General features: G+C 48.0%; 1 protein-coding gene across 1 annotated transcript; it reads left to right on the forward strand.

Moving 5' to 3' along the window:
• The first annotated feature begins 9245 nt into the window (after positions 1 to 9245).
• On the forward strand, positions 9246 to 19624 carry LOC133912789 (2-oxoglutarate and iron-dependent oxygenase domain-containing protein CP2). Its single transcript, XM_062355702.1, has 9 exons — positions 9246 to 9652; positions 10475 to 10522; positions 12984 to 13160; positions 13242 to 13392; positions 13490 to 13576; positions 14798 to 14922; positions 17017 to 17135; positions 19123 to 19234; positions 19327 to 19624. The coding sequence occupies exons 1-9, from the start codon at positions 9323 to 9325 to the stop codon at positions 19360 to 19362; spliced, it is 1185 nt and encodes a 394-aa protein (XP_062211686.1). The 5' UTR covers positions 9246 to 9322; the 3' UTR covers positions 19363 to 19624.
• Positions 19625 to 20040: the final 416 nt, after the last annotated feature.

Below are 20040 nucleotides of genomic sequence, written 5' to 3' on the forward strand. Positions count from 1 at the left end.
TTTCCCACTAATAAAAGAATCCCGATTGGTATGCGCGCGGGCAGTTGCCGCTGGCTTATGTCTGTTGTGGTAGGCTGTGGTGTTCGGTGTCGTGGCAGGCTCCCGGGCACCACCGAGTCCCTGGGGTTCCCGGGTAATCTTATCGCTCGAGCTGCTCGAGTAGTCCGGAGCCTAGGCCCCAGGGGCGGGCTGTCGGTGCTCGGTCTGGTCTGTCATACCCGGGCACCACCGAACCATAGGACCTCTGGGTTATGCCTCTGTCTGCTCTTGTCCGCCGATCTGGGTATTCGAGAGGTCTCGGGTCGAAAACGAGAGCAGTCTATAATGAGTACCGCACTAACAGAGCGCACCAAGCAAAGAATTTCTCCATTTTCTCTTAAGTCACAGATCGACAATCAAAGCAAAAGCAGCTCGATCGCGAGGGCCTCAGTGCCTAGGTCGCTGCTCGGCCCCAAGGGTCCTCGGGTGGTCCTACCGCTTAAGCATGAGTGGTCGAGATCGCCTGACCCCGAGCTCCTCACGCGCCCCCTGGTGCTCGGGCGCTCCGACCGTGGGAACCAAGTTCCCGGGCACCCCGAGCTCGGACGCATGCCCCTCCTGGATCGGTTGGCCAAAAGGCTGACAACTGTCCGGTGAGTGGTTAAGTTCAGGTGAATTTACATTCAATAATATTTTGTTCCCAAGTCATCCTCGGGGGCCCTCGTATTCTAATCTGCTCGGTGAGATGGTCTCCTCGCGCACAAAACCCGGCCGCGTGCCCACTTTTTCCTAGAACGACAGAATGATCTGTAGAAAGGTGTACCATACGTACGGTAATGTCCGATCGAAGTCTTTCATGGTGGTCGTGGTGTTCGGCCCGCTTTTAGGACCCCGAGCACTACCGAATCCCTAGGTGCCCTGGGTAATCCTATCGCTCGAGTAGTCCGGAGCCTAGGCCTCAGGGGCGGGCTGTCGGTGCTCGGTTCGGTTCGTCCTAAGCCCGGGCACCACCGAACCATGGGGACTCTTGGTCGCATTCCCGCCCGCGTGCGTCTCCAGTCTGCTGACTGAGTGGTCGCAAGATGGAAAAGTGTTCACCGGTCATGGCGTGCTCCGTGCTAGATTGATCTATCTCCCGAGCAAGGAAGTTCGTGCTTTTGTCTTTTGACTTAGCCGTTGCGGACTCGCGAGGGCTCGGGGGCTAAACGCACTGAGAAGGACGGTCGGGGCGACTTCGTTCTCGGGGAAGGAAAGGTCGGGGTCGGTCCGACTGAGTACTCCTCGGGGCATCAAGTGAAAACAGCAGAAACTACACTAAGCACTCAAGAATACTGGAGTTGCGACCCCAAAGAAAGGCTTCCATTATATTCATAAAAAAGGACAGCTGTTCTGAGGGATCACTCCCATATTTACATCAAGTCAAAAAGAAAAGAAGAAGAAAAAACTACTACAAAAGCCTAGTCAGAGTCGGAGTTGGAGCCTTCGTTGCCACTCCTCGGGACCGGGGGCGGCGGCACCTCCCACTTGAAACCGGCTCAGGGCAGCGCCTCGAGGCGCTCGCAGACCTTCTGGAAGCCTAGGGCGTACCGGCCAGGGCCTCCCCCCTTCTTCTCCACGATAAGTTTCCCGAGTCTGGCTGCCATCACGGACCGTTGCATCCGCCGGAGGGTGTCCTCCAGCATCAGCTGCAAGCTAGCCCGTGCGACCGAGGCAGCCTCGAGCTCCTCCTTCGCGATCCACAGCCGCTCCTCGAGCCCCTGGCCCCCGACCGTGCCAGCAGAGCTGGCGCCGAGTGCATGGCCCGTGGCCAGCTTCACCTGCCCCGTCAGGACGGACAGGGCCTGCTCGCGGGCGGCCAGCTCCGCCTCGAACTTGGCGATCCGCTCCTCCCTAGCAGCAGCGGCCGCCTCCGCCTCCCAGCGAGCCAGTAGATCCTCCCGGGTGCCCAAGTCCGCCGCCGTTATCTCGGCGTCGGTCTCCCAGATTGCGACGTCCTCCTCCCGGCGTTGGAGATCCCCTTCGACGTGTTGGAGATCCTCGGCAAAGTATTGGAGGTCGACGCGGGTCCGATCGACTTCGCCTTTCTGGCGAGCTAGGTTGGCCTGGAAGGCCTCTGCTGCCCTCTCGCGGTTCACCGCCGCCTCCTCCCGCTCCTGCGCCTGCCTCTCCCTGGCAAGGGCCTTGGCAGCCTGCTGCCGCGAGGCCTCGGCCAGGTGGGTGGCGTCTTCCAGCTCCCGCGTGACCTTCGCGCGGGTGTCCTCCAGAGCCTTCTGCTCCCGCGCGACCTCCGCGCAGGCCTCCTCCAAGGCCTTCCGACCCTCCTCCATAGCGCGCCGCTCATCCTCGATGGCGGCACGCGCCGCGGTGAGCTGCGCTCTTTCCGTGGCCAGAGCGGCGCGCTCCGCCTCTCGCCACGCCATCTCCTCCGCTACAGCCACCTCCAGCCGCCCGATCACCTCCCGGGCTCTCCCAAGCACGACCGGCAGAGGTTCGGCGGGTTGGCTGGGCGGCGGCTGGGCGCTGGGTCCCCTACGAGCCTCCCCCGGGCGCTTGGGGCGGGCTCGGACGGCGCCGAACGCTCGAGTGGCGGCTGCGTCTCTGTCTCGGCTGCCGCATACACCGACCCCTTCTCGACCGCCGCATCCACCGGCCCCAGCTCCGCCGCCACATCCGTTGGCTCCGGCTCCGCCGCCGCATCCGTTGGCTCCGGCTCCGCCACTGCGTCCATCAGCCCCGGCACCGCCGCCGCGTCCGTCGGCCCCGTCTCCGCCGCCGCGCTTGCCAGCCTCGGCACCGCCAGTGCGCTCGGCTCGGGGGCTGGCGCCGACCTCGGCGCCTCCGGCCCCCCTGGCTCTCAGCGGCGCCCGTAGGCGGCCTGCAGGAGAAGAACAAGATCAAAATCCAAAACTTAGTTCGGGCAAAGCACGCCCAAGAAAGAATGAAGGACGAAACTTATGTGGTTGTGGGTCTTCGGTACTGCCATCTTGCCGCCGGAATCCTGAACTCCGGGCTCGATGGCGCTGGCCCGGAGTCCTCCCTCCTTCTCTTTCCGCCGGGGGTTCTGCGGGGCCGCCGCGTGGTCTCCGGGTGCCGGATCGGGCCCAAGCAGACCAAAGTACGGTTCCAGAACCGCAGATGCCGCCCCCGCCGATGGCCCCGTGCTGGACGACTGGCCGTCCCAGCTTCCCCCCTCGCCTAGCAACGGCGACGGCGGGGACTCCGGCATAGGAATAAAGAGTTGGGGGTGCTTCCCCCGATCCTCCGGCGCCGGCGCCGCCCCGCTGCTGGCGGTGCCTCCTCCTCTAGTGCAGCGGCTGCTGCCCGCGGTAGCCCCACTGCAGGCCTGCGGCTCGCCGCTCGCGGCGCCCGAGCCACTAGTCCGCGCCGGACCGCTTGCAGCCTCCTCGCCGGCCGCCTCATCCAACCCGGGGATATCGGTGGTCTCGGGACTCCGGCGCCTCGACCGGTCGACCAACCCCTGGGCGTCGAACTCTGGCAGCTTCGCCTGGATCGCCACCCGCTCAGGATTGGCGCAGAGCACCATTACTTTCCATGGGAGCTCCTTCCGGCTCAGCTCATCCACCCCCGTCACCACCCGGAGCATGCCCCTCAACTCCGCCGTGCCCAGGTCCCAGTCCTCGCCGATCTGGGTCTGGGTGATGTCCTCAGGGCCGGTGTAGAGCCAGCCAGGCCGGGCCCGCTCCCGCAGGGGTGCCAAGCGGCGGTGCAGGAAGTCCGCCACCACCATCACCGAGGTGAGCCCAGCGTCACGCAGGAACCCGATGCGCTCCAAGACCGGCTCCAGCCGCGCGTACGTCGGCGGCGGCACCTCCCAGGTCACCTTCTGGGGCTCCGCCGCCACCTCCGGTAGGGTGAGACGGTCGTGGGGGTCGACGTCAAAGTAGAACCAATCGCGCCGCCATTCCTCCCACTTGCTTCGCAGCACCTGGGGGATGTATCGCTCCCCCAGGCCGTCCCGCAGCCGGAAGCTGCAACACCCTGCGACATCCGCGGTGGAGAAGCCCCTCTTCTTCCCGGCAGATCGCAACGGGAAGAAATGCCGGAAGAGTGTCACCGACGGTGGCACTCCCACGAACATCTCGCAGAAGTGGGCGAAGACCGCCAGGATGACGACTGAATTGGGGCTCAGGTGCACCAGCTGGATCCCGTAGGTGTCGAGGATTTGAAGAAAGAACGTGGAGAACGGCGGCACCAGCCTGGCCGCCACAAAGGAGGTGAATAGGACGATGCACCCTGGGCGGGTCGTCGCCGGCGGGAAGCTCGTCGGCGTCACCACCAGGGCCCCCTGCTGGCCCTCGGGGACCAACAACTTCCTGATCTTCCCCGCCGCCTCTTCGTTCGACAGGCAAGACTCCGGTAGCACGCTGTCGGGAGTCTTGTCGCGGCGGCTTCCTCCAGCTCTCGGCATTTCGTCGGGGTGGGAGATGGTCTGGACGGTGGAGAAGGGGATGTGCTCTGATCACCTAGGGAGAGTCTAAGGGCTCAAGAGCGTGAATAAAGTAGGGGCTGGATCACGAGATGGCGTAAAGAGGAGGGCGGTTCGCTCCCCTCCTCCTTTTATACCTCAGGGAATTCAAACGTCTCCTGCCACAGCACACTCGGCGGGACGTTTTCCTCGATCGACGCAACCGCCAGGCGAGTGTCCCACAGGTCATGCGGTGTCAGCGGTTGCCAGGCGTATTTTCCTCAATTTGTGCGGCTGCCGCGCGTGCCGCCTGCTCTGTAATCATGCACCGCTCGTCCCGTTGTCATACCCTTCGGGAGTTGTGTGGACGCATGTCCATTCAGCTCCCCGTTGGGCCGTACCGAAGGCCCGGACCGAAGGGACCACCTCCTGAAAGCTCGCCACGTGGCGTCCGCGCCGGCTTCAGCCTCGTCCGCGACGAAGGGCCCATCCGCAGTCTCTGGGCCATTGCCTGCCAATGGGCCCGGGGGCTACTGTCGGTGTTTCAGGAACCGAGGGTCCCCGAATCCCGAGGCCGGGCCAGCCATCCGCCACATGGCGCCATCCCGCGAGGTCTCTCCTGTAGGATGAGAAAAGGTCAAGTCCCGGGAGAAGGTGCTCGGGGCCACAGTCGGTGGCCCCCGAGTACCCCAGTTCCCCGATGATCCACGGAATCCAAGTACCGGGAAGAAAGTGCTCGGAGAGGTGTACGGTCACCCCCAAGCACCCTAGTCCCCCGACGATCAGGAGAGCTAAGTTCCGGGAGAGAGTGTTTGGGGCTGCGTGCGGCAACCCCCGAGCACTCGGTTCCCCGAGGGTCCGTACAAGAGTGCTCGGGAGAGAGCGCTCGGGGAGGTGAACAGTACCCCCGAGCACTCGGCACCCCGAGGACAAGGAAAGGCATTCTTGGGAGAGAGTGCTCGGGGATGTGAACAGTACCCCCGAGCACTCGGTACCCCGACAACCCAGAAAGACCCCCGAGGGGCCCACCGATGAGGTGTCAACTAGTCAAAGGCCCGAGGTCGCATTTAATGAGCGTGCGTGGCCTGTCGCCTCCAACTGCTCCCGCCGCGCTCAGCGTCAGTTCCTGCCATGTTTTGGCAGAGAGGCGTAGGGTTATTAATTGCACGGGTCCCGTCCCGTGCCATCCGGCTTGTCTCGGGATAATTTCGTAAGGACCAAGGCGTTCCGTCTGCAGCGCTGCTGTGGCAGGGGAACAAGACAGGGCGGGCACGCCGGGTTGCTCTGCGGCTGCCCGGTGGGCCCTCTCCACGGCGCCCGTTGCTAGGGCATTTATGGTGACAGATGACTGGGCGTGCGATGCATTTTCCACCCCCGGTCACTTCGTCCAGAGGAAATGATGACGCCCTTTCCATGTATGGCGTCTCGGAACTCGTGCCCCCTCCTTCCGTTCGGGGCATGTCGCGGCCGGCAGGTACTTAAAGCAGCCAGCGGCACAAACGGAGGATAGAAGAGATGAAGAATAGCAAAACAGAGACCAAGTAAAAAGAGCAGAGCTGAAGAAGACGGTTAGAGGTAACGGATAGATAAGAACACAGCGCAAGAGAACATTGTAAGGAAAGCCGAGCCCAGTCCCAGCCGAAGAACAAGGAGCCTCAAGCTCTTAGATAGACCAACATTCTTGTAACCCGCAACATCCTTGAGGGACTTCCTCGGGACAGTTATAGTATCCATATAAGAGTAGGGTATTACGCCCCCGTGCGGCCTGAACCTGTCTAAATTCCGGTGCATTTACTTCTTCTTGCACTAGGTCAACACCCCCACCACCGGCCGTTGCATTCATTCCCATTTATTTCTCCGACGAACGTATTCAGGATCATCCCCCGGTCGAATCTCTAAAAAGGGGTCTCTCGGGATCCCTGCGACTGGAGTTAATCCTCCGACAACCACCTAATGATCAAGATATACGCATCGAATTGCCAACTGGACCAATTACAAGAGCACATGCCAAGAAAATATAAGACTATGTGAACTTGTTTCTTAATGACCATATCATTAATTTTAAGGAGAATTTTATACTACCTCAATCTTGTAATTTACTTGTGCTTAGGTATTTGGATCAATACGATGCACAAGATGAAAAAGAGCTGCATTATTTATTGGTACATAGATAAAGAAGAGCTGAGAGATGCGTGGGAGAAAAAGGTTATCACAAGGTGTCTAAAGGTCATATGTAGCTGTACATGGACTTTCCAAAGGAATTGGAGACTTTCCTTTCAAGTTCTACACGGAATCAATCAAGGAGCAGCAAAATAGGAAAAATTGAAGCCTATTAGGACTTGGTTTATTGCAGCCAAACAGCTGTTGATTAAAAGTACCATAAGTCTCTCATACGAAGTCGGATTGGGCTGTGTAAAACCCTCTGGAAAGCTTATTTGATAACCTTTCCAACGGATCCAGCCCCATTGCCAAATTCATATCGAGTCGGTCTCAATCATCAAAATAATATGTTAGTCTTAACTTAGGTTTCCTTTTTATGTTGTAACGAGTCCAATTCGGTTTCCATAGTCCTGGGTAGTATATATAGTAGAGTCCACGACCCATAGAGGGCAGACCACTTTATGCATAAGATTGAAATATAGCTATTGTTTGTTCTTTCATACGTTCATGCGTGGACAGCTGAGAGAGAATTAGGCAATCATTGTTTATCGTTATGCAATCCAAGGTCAAGTTGTCATTCCGCTAGGAATCGGGGACTTGGCGAACGTCACTCGTGGTCTCGCGACGATCATCTACAGGTGCGTGTTGGGCATATTCCGAATAGTTGAGGGTTCGTACATTGGTGCGAGTGTTCAGCTAACGACGTCGTCTACTTTATATCTTTTATCATCGGCTCTTCCCGAGAAGATCGCCCCCCCTGTCATACAAGGGTCGATTACAAGGAGCATGTGCACGACAATTAAACCACAAGGTGAACTCATTCATCGTTGTTCATACTTTTTTAGTAAATGATAGGATGATACTAACTTCTTGTGATGTTTTATTACTTAGAAATATGAGAGAAGTACCATAACATCATTGGGACGTCACCCTCGAAGGCCAAGTCTAATTGGACTCCAAGTCGTTCTCAAGTTAGCTCCAAATTCGTTTCAGAGTCTACGAACATCACATTAATAAAATGGGCATAACTTTCACATACATAGTTCAATTGATGTGTTCTTGTACTTGTTGCCTTTTCCAATAGATCTGGTCTCACCCCTAGATTGATTGGAAATCAATCATAATCGAAGAAAATAAGGGGTTATATCATCATTTAGGGCTTGGTTTATTGCAGCCAAACAGCTGTTGATTAAAAGTACCATAACCCTCCCATGCCCACACAACCCTAGGTCGGCCTCTTCATATCTCCCTTATATATATATTCAGTAGCCGTCATAGTTTAGACTCGGGTCTTTCTTAGATTATTCTGTCACATTGTAGTTTCGTCGCTTGTTCAGTTTGAGGAACCCCACATTATGAACTTCATCTATATATTGCAATAGTAATTTAGATTATATCTTCTATTATCTTGCTTGTGTTCTCAATTCGCATGCAGGAAAGGCTTCTTGGTGAGGTCAACCATGTTCGGTACAATTGATAACCACGGAGTATAGTGGTTGTGAGGGTTCTCGATCTATTCTAGTTCGAGCCTTTGGATTATTAATGTCGAAACTCCACCAATCGTCACATCTCAAACCTTTTAGAAGATCAGACTGTACTCCTATCAAGTGGCATCAGAGTTTCGATTGTTCGTTAGGTAATCTCATTTATTCCCCATTGTTTAGTTGTGTTTAATCACCTAGATTTCAGAAAATTACCCTACAAAAAGATTTAGATCTTAGTCCTTCCACTGTCCAAATACTATTGAACCTTTTGCAATTTTGTTTTTAGTTTTCGTGTTGTTGAATTTTAGTCCATCGTTGGTGTCTTTGTTACTGATCTAGTTATCGTGTTCTAGTGTCCAGCATTGTTGAATTTTAGCTCGGCTCGTTGAGAAAATGAGCAAAACTGCTAGCTTGGCTCAACTCGATTAGAGCTCGAGCCAGGTTGTTAGGCTCACGGTACAACCACACTTTTCAGTTCATATTTTTGTGCCATCTGATGGGTGCGTCCAAATGTTTGGGTGTTTGCTACTCTTTTGTTTCTATTCTTGACATTGTTTAGTATAATCTTAGCTGCAGTTTAAACTCATGGATCTATTATGCTAAAATTTACCACTTCATATACAAGGATGCACATTTACAAATATAGAAGCATGCATATACATACATTAGATCATGTCCTACAAAACAAATCAGGCAGGTTGAGTGGCCTGCAATGGTGGAACGAAAGCGGACGTGAGTGCAAGCACAGCAGTAGGCGAGAGAGTGAGCTTGAGTGGCACGTGCATGGCAATGGTGACCGATGCCAAAACCCTATCCTAGGGTTATGGTGGCGAGTACAATTTATGCGAGTCAAGAATCAAGAGAGATGATAGTTCGAGGAGAGAAGACAAGTTATTAAGCTATAAGGTGGACTCCTCGTCTTCCAACAGTCTCAATTGAGCTCTTGCAAAATGGCCAACATGTTGAGCCAAACCAAAAATGAACTAAGCCAACTACAAATTTTTTGTCCAATCCTAGTTGTGCCCCATTCTGAAGTCACTTGCCCTCTTGTTCTCAGGGATAATAATTTCATTAAAATACACTAAAGTGTGTTTGTGTATCTGAATTTATTCCAGCTTAATTTGATAAATATGTATAATGTCATAGACCTCTAGCTCTAACCCTAACTCTACCTTCTTATTAAAAAAAAAAAAAACCGTAACCTACCTCCCAAATTGTTCTCCCAAAACCAAACCCGAATTGGCTCGATGCTGTGATACCGCCCACCGTGCCCATGGCTCTAGACGGTCAGGTGGAGCGACGGGACGAGGTCCAGGAGGCGGCGATGGGGAATGGGAACGGCGTGGCGCCGCCGCTGTCGCGGCCGGCCGGCCGGCCTTCGGTGGCGACGGCGGCATACGCGGAGCGGCGGCTGCGGCTGAACCCGAACACGGAGCACAAGCCGCAGGACTACAGCGACGTGCGCGGCGAGTACGCGCCGGCCGTATACAGCGCCCTCGAGCGGCACCTCCCGCCCAGTCTCCTAGAGGCTGACCGCGACGTCAAGCTGCACTTCATGCAGGACATCCTCGCGCGCTACTGGCCACAGGGCGAGCGCAACAAGGTCCGGCTTTCGATCTCTCTTAGGTACTTGATGAATATATGTATGGGCATTGCTCCGATTCGTGTGGATGGATGGTTTGTCGTGTTATCTTCATGGGTAGAAATTTTGTTTTTGCTAGGATCCTGGTGCCCAAGTAATTTTTTCGGTAAATCACTACAAATTTTCACATTTGGATTTCACTTCAAGATTATTGCCGATCTGGTGGCGGCGGCTTCTCCTGGGGATAGCGGCGGATTAGATTCAAGGGTTAGGTTAGGATTGAGGTTCACCCAGCCTGCAACCATGGAGTTTGATGGCTGGCCAGATTCCGGCCGTGGGTGGTGAGAATCGTGGGTGCCGTCGACCATGGGCATGGCGACCAGAGGTGGGCAGAGTCGGTGGTGGGGCAGAAGGTGGGCAGTGGAAAGTTACTAACAGCAGGAGGTGGTCTGGGGCACTGTCTGGTAGCGGTGAGCAATATGAGATACAGAGAACAAGGGGAGGCTGGTGGGAAAGGAGACAGGCAGTACCGGTGCCGAGGGCTGTGTCAGCTCCTGTTTTGGGAGGAGACATTGGCGGTAGTGGAGGGCACATGGTGGTGCCGTAGGTCATGATGGATGTGCTTTTTGACTATTTCCAAATGCCGTAACTTATACATGTACATAAGTTGAACTCTCTCTCAAGTCCTACCGACGAACAAAGTTTTGCCTTTAGCTTCATTTGCAAGCATTGCAACATCACCGAATTTTCTAGCAAGAGTATTTCTTTCTAATCCTGGTACTTATGAGCAAACAAATTAGCTTCCTACCGAGGTTTTACTGTTAAGTATTATTCACATTGTAGGTTCAAAGGCACAAAGAATACAGGCAGAGGATACTCCACCTTTACAAGGTTTGCACTTCAGCATTGCCTTGGTCCCTTTCTATCTTGAAGAAGTGGAAACTACTACTATTATCACAGCTAGATTTGCGTCTAGAATATCCAATCCATGGTCAATTTATCATGTTTAGAAAGGCATGGATTTTATTGAGCTTTGTGGAGTTGTGTGGAAATAGCGTTGAGCAGACTGTACCATTTGGTGTGTATTGTGCACTCGTATTTTTCATATCTGATCCGCTATATGTTATCTTGTATATAAAGTATGTTGCCATGCAGTGCGCTGGGTTGGATTATGCTTGTCCAGCACATAGGATATTGGAAATTACATAGATAAAGAGTCCAAATCCAGCATGCTATGCCATTGCAAGTTGCATGGATGATCTCTCAAGGCATCTTGCAATAATCATTCAGTTTCACAACAGTAAGATGGATATTAATGGGCAAAGATTAGCGAGAATTATAGACCTGTGGGTTTGGGTGTAACTGACAATATGCTTTTCTGTGTAAACTCAATCCCTGCAAGGCCTTAGGACTTTCCTGTGTGAAAAAAGTGTAAATTTTTTTATCTGAAACTTTCTTATCATGGCCTTAGCAAATGTTAGGACTGAGAAGGAGAGGTGAAAAAAAGAATCTATTCAAGCATTCCATGAGATTGCAACAATCAATATTTCATAGTGTTGGGGTATAAGTCCAACAGATGGGTATCGAGGTACCCTTTTGTCATATGAGTACCAAGGAGGAGAAGCAAATAAGCATGCCTGCCTTGTAAAATGAGATGGGAAGAGGGACATTTCCCCTCTTTCCCTTACAATGTGCAGCCAAAGGAGGGCTAGTTAGATTCATTCCTCAAAGACTTCTAGGATATTCCGACACCTGAGGGGTTGGGTTATCCACATAACATGTTGTATATTCTGGTTAGATTTATTTGACTTCTATCCTTCCTTATTCCTCCTTAAAACCTTGGGCAGTGGCTTGCGAAGAGGCGAGTTTTTGAGCAGAGGTGCCGAGTATGTGAGGGATGTTCAGAAGGAGAGGACCGATATGAAGGCATTTTTTTTGTAGGAGAGAAAGAATGCTAAGGATATGAGGGAGTAGGATATCATAAAGCTTGAAAGCCTCATGCAGGGAGGGGTGTAGTTTACCAATTCATTTGGCTGAGCCTAGGTTATCCGGAAAACCAAGTTTGGTCTTAATAGTGGCTTATGTGATAATGTTATAAAACTGCTTGAGAGGATATTGATAATATACTCTAATAATGAGTTTTAAATTATGCATAGATATCTATAAGAAAAAAACAAATTGGCAAATTTAGCCCCCTATGATTCTTTTATCAATCACATGTCACTTGTGAGACAAATCGTAATGGATCCTAAATCAGAGAAATTAAATAAATCATGTACTGGCATTGGTGGGTAGGCAACTTGTGGCTGATATTGGAACTAGTAGTGCATGTTGACATGCGGAGCCAGATAGAGTGCTGAATAGGTTGGCAGGCTCCTTTCTTGATGACAACAAGATCATGGTGAAACTGTAACATAGACAACAAGATCATGGTGGTGGCCAAGTCGTAATCTTGGCTGCCAGTGGATGTGAGGACAAGCTGCAATATAGACCTCCCATTGTTATCAAGAAATGGGGTTCAATCAATATTGTCCCAAAATTCGCCCTAGCCTAGACGCTCAGTGCCAGCCCACCACTGTGATTTCACACTTGTCAGCGTTATAGGTGGCCACTTTCACCTATGCGTCGTTGTGCAGGTCCATAGTGGCACTGGGTGGGATGTGAAGTGGTGATAACAGGGTGGTAGAGGAAGCAGAAGAGGAGCGGCTGTGGCATAGGAAGGGGAGGAAGGAGCGATGATGGAAGTGGAAGGATGGTAGCGGTGATAGAGGAAGGATTGGGCTGTTGAGGGATGGGAACAGAAACTTATGATTTCTGCTTGTTGTGCTGAGTGGGCTGATAGAATGGGCGCACCTCCCTCAATGGCATGCCATCCCTTTCGATGGCTTGCTACCCTTGTTCAGGAATCAGGATGCCTTTGCTCACCTCATGGTGCCCTCAGGCTGCTGTGATCTGCAGGTTCCCTTTGTCCCCTTCCTCTCCTCCCTTCATTCCCCTCCATCCTGGTTCTAGTTCAGCCATGTAGGCGGGCTAGGCACTAGTGCTCCCTACCTGCCTGCTTAGTGCCTAGAGATTTTTGAAACATTGTGAATCTAGAGAGTGTGCAGGCCAATAACAAAGTACTCTAGTTGATGATAGCTGTGTCTGCTGGGACTCATTATTACAAATTGTCTTGGACGTTTGTGGAAACTTTGTTTGCCTATGCCAACTTGCTTGGAACTAAAAAGCCTTGTTATTTGTAGAAACTTCATGAATGTGTCGATATTATTTTGGTCTGTTAATTTTCTTTAACACTGTTTGTTCCTCTTTTGCTTGCTAGTAATTCACTTCTTATATTTGTATTTTCTGGCAGCCTCTTCATCAAGAATTATACAACATGCATCCTTCAGCGTTCTTTTTACCAACATTCCTTGAAGCAGTCAAGAACAATACAGAAGAAAGCTTTAGAAGTATAATGACTGAGCCAACTCCTGGTGTTTATTCGTTTTCTATGTTGCAGCCCACTTTTTGTGAGATGTTATTGGAGGAGGTATGGTAAAGTAAGGACAACCAGCTAAAGCTTTAATTACAGGCTTTGCTCATTAATAAATATTTTTCTACACCTTTGTAGGTAGAGAACTTTGAAAAATGGGTTCATGCAATGAAATTTAAGATAATGAGGCCAAATACAATGAACAAGTATGGTGCTGTCCTTGATGATTTTGGCCTGGAAGCTATGCTGAACCAGTTCATGGAACAGTTCATTGCTCCAATTTCTAAAGGTTGTCTGACTGACTGCTATGTTGTTGTAGAGACGAAACAGTAGCTCTTTCAGTCTGTGTTTCTCATATTGATATTAGCTTCTGGCTTGATCTTCAGTTTTTTATCCTGAGGTTGGTGGTGGAACATTGGACTCACATCATGGTTTTGTTGTTGAATATGGGAAAGACAGGGATGTTGAACTAGGTAAATTCCCATATCATATTTAAGAATACCAGAAAATTCTTTGAAGTTAGAAAATCCATTCATCACAAATCTTTCTCAAAGATTTATATTTTTCGTTTGCACGGAAGTTTTCCCATATTGTATTTTTTTTCTCTCAGCGTTTTATATTTTGCCTTTCCCTGTGGTGTTCAGGATAGCAAATGAGATATCCTTTGAGTATCAACTTTTGAGCCAACTGTTTTACCTGTCAAATCAAAACAGCACCACTGAATAAAGATACTATCTTATTGTAGATAATAAATTTAAATATCTGATGCTCTGAGATCAATGTGTTCCTGCATTCACAGGCATTATGCATCAATGCGTATATGGCATTCATTTTCTCGTTGAGATTTGTGCCAAAAGAAATTAAGTAAATTTCAGAAATCAACTTTGTTTCATTATCTACATATCTAATATGCAAAGGTTACATGTCAAATAGATTTGTTTGTCTTCCATTTTTTTTTGCTAATTGCACTATCCTTGTTATGTGCTAATCAGTGCAAAGAAAAATAGTTGAAAATAACTACATATCTGGTAATAATTTGAATATTATCTTTAAAATGTTTGCACTGGTACCCTGAGAGGTGAATGAATATGAAGTCAATATCTGTTTTTAAACTATTGTTTAAACTATCTTCTGGGCAGGCGTAGCCTCTATCCAACAGCAGTTGTAGTCAATTTCCCACTGCAAGTGTTAACCTCTTAAACTTGAGACGTCCTTGGAGAGCAAGAAGCCCAATTTCCTTTCTGTGAGAAGGGGTGACACATGTTATACATCAGTAGAAAATTGTTAAGGCCCCTCAATGCTTTTCATGAAAATCTTCCTTCGTCACACGCTTAGAATTCCAGGACGCTAAGGTTTGTTTTATTCTTAGCTGTATATATGTGTGTGTAGCTTGTGTTCATTGTGATAGATGAGCAACCTTAAAATACATCAAGGGAAATGCTCCCAGTGTTCACTTGAAGATCCAGTATCGTACCTTTTTTCCTTTTATAATTTTCAGATCAGCTAATATTTGGTGTGTTACCAAGAAAAACTTAACTTCCCTTGTTTTCCATATTTCGAATTATTTGCAATTTTTCTTAGTGCCACTTTTTGTAAGTAAAACATCTATTTGTTTCTTTTCTTATTGCATTAAGATATATGTAAGCAAGCTACTTTTTCCCCCTGTTTTGAACTTTTAAAGTTCGTTCTTCTAGGTTTCCATGTTGATGATTCAGAGGTTACATTAAATGTTTGCCTTGGCAAACAATTCTCTGGTGGTGAATTGTACTTCCGAGGCATTCGCTGTGAGAATCATGTGAATTCAGAGACACAGCAGGAGGTATGTTGTGACTTCTGTAAACTTCCACGGCTATTTGAATGTCTCTTTAGCATTTTTGTTTCCATTTGATATGTCCATGTACAAGGGATTCTGTTGTTATCTGCTATTCTGATATATTTTGAATTTGTGTTGCTGAAACTCAGCACACTCTTAAATTGTATTCTGGAATTTGGCATCAACAATTGGCTTACATAGACAGGTTTGTGAGATTTTTCAATGGATGTTATGTTATACAATAAACAACTAGATGATTGAGTTGTGTTTTACCATCCTCAAACAAAACTGAGGTAATAATAGGCTCTTCAAATTAATTGATAAAAGAAAAGTGAGGAATCACAGAAGTAATAAGAACAAAGCAGCTGGTGTATTCTTATGTTTCTACCTCATTATTCCAGGATGTTGTGTTGCCTTAATGTTGATTTCAGTAAAGAGTACCATAATTGAAAGGCTGCATTTGGCCTGGGGTATTCAACCATTTGTTTTAGTCAGCCTATGTGCTTCAGGAGTGATTTCAGCCAGTTATCCATGATTCTTGGACAGTCTTATCTCGTATAGTTGTCTTATAAACTAGAATTCTATAATGTTCTGACATATATATAGGCTCTGCTTGTTTGGGCTCAGGCTTATAAACAAGCAGCTTATGGCTAGCTTTTCTTAAATAGAGCTTATCCTACCTTGGTTTAAAAGCCTAAGCTAGGTTGTTTGGCAACTCGGCTTTTTTTCTAGGATGAGTGGAAAGCTTAATGCTAAAAGGACTTAATGGATGGCAGTGGTGGGTAATTTTCATTAAGTTTAGTGGTACCGGGCTAGTTTCAACCCGCAAAAGCCTAAAAAACACCTCTAAGATGGCTTAGGCTTATTAGTTGTAGAGTGGCTTACGTGTTTTAAAAAGCTCGGTTGAAAAGCCTCCCATTTGTTTGGGCTTTTGGCTTTTATCAATGTTCACCTAGACACTGGACATAGATAGTCGGTCACTCCGTGACTAGCGCCTAGGCTGACTAGACGACGACTAGACGGTCTAGACGATTGTGTACTGTAACAGCAAAAATGCAAACATAGATCCGGAGCGTACCGTCTGAGAGGAGCAGAGCTAGAGCATAGATCCAGTGGGGGAGGAGCATACATAGATCAGGGGATTAGAGCTAGTACCTGTCCACAATAGGGGATTTGCGGGGCGGAGGGGTGACAGTGTGAGCGCGGTCGTGGGCGACGGTGTGGGCGCGGGTGACGGCGTGAGCGCGGCCGTGGGCGACGGCTTGGACGAAGCCGAGGGCGCGGGTGCGGGTGCGGGTGTGGGCACGGGGTGGCTGCAACCGACGACGCCGCCACAGATGAGAGGAGAGAGTTGAGAGATGAACGGGGAATGAATGGCTTGGTTTAGGTTTTGTGCGGTGCGGGAAATAGTTTCGGGGCCGAAATTTATCCTCCCACGTGGACTTGCCACGCGCCAAACTCTGCATCGCCAAGACTGCCGCCTAGTCGCACGTGTGGCCGACTAGTCACGTCTAGCCATTGTTTAGATTCACCGATTAGTCCTTCTTTGACCAGAGTTGACCGTTTAGATGGTCTAGCCGTGTAGAGTTGCGTCTAGGCCCTAGACTGGATGCCGAGGCTTCGACTAGCGACTAGTCATCATCTTAACGCACTAGATGATCGTGTATGCGAACATTGGCTTTTATGCTTTTAAGCTGAAGCATAAGCCCAACAAACAGGGCCATAAGAAGTGATGTCAGGTGTTTGCCCATGATTATATAACATTAACATATCTTCTATAGCATTTCTGAGTTCTGAGTGTTCAACATATGTGTTATCAGAAACATTCTTGTCTCTAATATAGCTTTGTTCTTGTTGCTTGTTTCTAGTTGGAACACAGTTCCAGTTTTTTCTTGATACTTCTTTTTTTCCGGACACGGACACGGGTGTCGGAATCCGACTCGGACTTGGGTGTCTGATTCGGCAAAGAAAATTTGGACACGCAAAATACAACTCGGAATCTGACACGGGTGTCAGAATCCCACTCGGATTTGGGGTGTCCGATTCGGCAAATAAATTTAGACACGGGTGTCCAGGTAACACTGCTGATCATTGGTGCAGGAAATGTGTGATTACTCTCATGTTCCTGGACGAGCTGTACTTCACCATGGTCGTCATAGGCATGGTGCTCGAGCTACATCATCTGGACTCAGAATCAATCTGCTTTTGTGGTGCAGGAGGTATAAAGATCTTTCCCTACAATTTCAAGTTTACCAATGATTTCTGTGACTTGGAATCAATATGTTTTTGCATGGTTTATAGCACTCGTACAATATTGTATATATGTTAGTGATGCTTGAGGTTGATATAATATTCGTGTGTAGATGCATTTTCATTTTTATTATCTACTGAAACTTTGATACAATATTAGGTGTAGACATTCTTGGCTGTGGTCTTGTGGATTAGTATTTAATTTCCCTTTCGTGTTCCTGCATTGGTTGTTATTTGATTTATCCTATTCTGCCCATGCCATTTTTGTTGAGTCCATCACCTGTTTGAGGCTCGAGGATATATTTACCTGAATCAATAGTTCTTTTATTAGGATTTAGGGTCTATTTGTCTAATTTGGGGCTTGTACAATTGGGATATGCTTTTATGAGATAATCTGAAGAATCCCACAGCCCCACCTGATTGGCTTCACTTCAACTTGTAATCCTAGAAGGTGAAGCTGAAGCCAGGTCTAACATACACTTCAAATTTCCTGTTCTTTTTCTGTAACGAGGTGTACATACATGGTGCAATACATACCGTGAATGTTGATACATACATTTGAGTATTCAGTAAATGTTGGTATTTAGTTGGAATTCCATAGCCTGCTTTGGAATTTCCCTAATATGTAAATGTTGATACGTACATTTGAGTATTCAGTTCATTTGGCTATATGTGCTGAGGTGGCTGTGGCTGAATGGCTGGATGGCAGTTGCTGTTTGTTGGCTAGTATTTCTTCTTGTTTGCGATTGGTGAGGCCCTATTCCTGGCAAGTTACTAGTAACGAATTGGTTGGGAATGAGCAAAAGTCCTAGCAGCTTTAGATAGTATTTTACGATGTATATGTCAAAATTGTACCCCAGTTAATGTTCACACACCACCCTATGGTTGAAAAACTCCTTACAAGTTTTCCGGATAGGGGAACTAGCTTGCTCATGCGTGCACAAGGTGTAAGTTTGGTTTTCTGAATTCATATCCACAGTGCCAGGGACTCTACCTGAGACATGTAACTTGTAGTTTGGCCCTATTTGGCTGAGCTCTGGGTCCTCCTTCTTGGCTCTAGAAGCGAGGTTTTGAACCTTGCTTCATAGAAGCTAGGAGCCTCAAATTATGTGCTTCTTTCCCATAGTTCATTTTGTGCTATAGAGTTGTGTTTCTTTGAAGCCGAGTATCAGAGCCCGAAGCTTTTTGCTGATTTTATCTGGTTTTGCAAAGAAACCAGGCTTCAGAGCCAGGCCAAATGGCACCTGAGTAGAAGAGGATGTCACCAGCAAAAAGAAATTGTATCGTGAAAGACTGATATCTTCTATTTTCCTGTGTATCTTTGCATCAATTACATAGGAACAATGATAGAAATGTTATATCTTCTATTTACCTATGTATCTTTGCATCAATAACATGGTAGCAATGACAGAAATGTTAGCCAACTACAAGTATCCAATTATTACTGATTCATTTGTTGCTAAATGATGTATTATGTCTCAAATCATGCTGATGCTACCTATGGCATTCTTGTGCTTCCTCTAGTTCAAAATATATGCTGTTGTAGTATTTGCTTAGTTATGTTTAGTCAAACTTTTCGAACTTTGATTATTGTTGTACTACATCAATGCATTTTGAGTGCAACATGAGAATGTTATTAATAGATTATCACAAAAAGTACATATATATTATCATACGGTTTTGTAATATTTTGTTAATATATGTTTAGAAAAAGTGATCAAAGGAATACATAAGAGGCCATGTCCATGTCTAAACAAGTAAATCAGACTGGTGCAAAGCTTTCTGGCACTCACCTTTGGCCGCCATAAAAGAAGTTGCTGATCTAGCAGATGTTTGTTGGAATGAGAACCCCAACAATTTGAAGTGTATTAGACATGCAAAGTTACCTCTAGTTCTAGTTGTCACTTATAAGGGCTTGTCAAATGTTGCAACTAAATGAGTGCTTCCTGCGTACAGCTCTGTGTTCAGGGAGATGAAGAAATACCAGAAGGATTTTTCTAGCTGGTGTGGTGAGTGCCAGCGTGAAAAGAGGGAAAGGCAGAGTCAGTCTGTTAAAGCAACTAAGCTGGTAAATCGCTATTTTTATAGAACTTAAATAGTTTACATGTCTTAGCTAAGCCCTTGTTATCGGTTCTTAGACATTTGCTTTCCTTTGAGTAGGCGTTTCTCAGGGGTGCTGGAGGGGCAATGATTTAATTCGTTGTTGGAGCATGTATTTTATACAAACTTGTATTATATTAAACTTCGTTTATCATTTGAGACTTCAGAGTTGGTCACTGTAATCAACAGCCAGGTTTCTGCCAGAATGCTCATTAATGTGATCACAGTTATATGTAAATGTAAACTTATTGTGATCAAGTCAGCTGAAACAAATGTAAGAACGAGTGATCATCAACAAGAAGTGCTACTTAGACTTCAATTTCTGTGGCGTCTGGGGTTCACATTTTTCTGCTATAAATTGGGTTGTGTTGAATTCGTTGTCACGGGGACCCTATTTACCGCTACGGTCGGTAATCAGTGACTTGTTGCTCATAAAAACTGGTTAGTTCATTTTTTCAAGTCACTTGTGCTTGTTGTAACGTGTTTTCTCCTTTTAGATGCTCACTGATGTAGCTTTTTCCTCACGTGCAACTAGGTGATTTTGGCCCATCTCCGTTTCGTACTAAGATTTTCTTTCTTTTATTCAGTGTTACTAGAAATAAATGACTCTATCCTTAGCACATATCTTGCATTCATTTTCGAGTGTAACGCGTATTAATTGTTGTATTGCATTGTATAATATTTTCTTGCAACATACAGTAAACAAGAAAATTGATATTTTTTGCCAATTTATTGTTATAAGCACATTACTAGCACGTGGGCTAACGGTGATGG

Source organism: Phragmites australis, chromosome 1 (assembly GCF_958298935.1).
Source record: "Phragmites australis chromosome 1, lpPhrAust1.1, whole genome shotgun sequence".
Lineage (NCBI taxonomy): Eukaryota > Viridiplantae > Streptophyta > Magnoliopsida > Poales > Poaceae > Phragmites > Phragmites australis.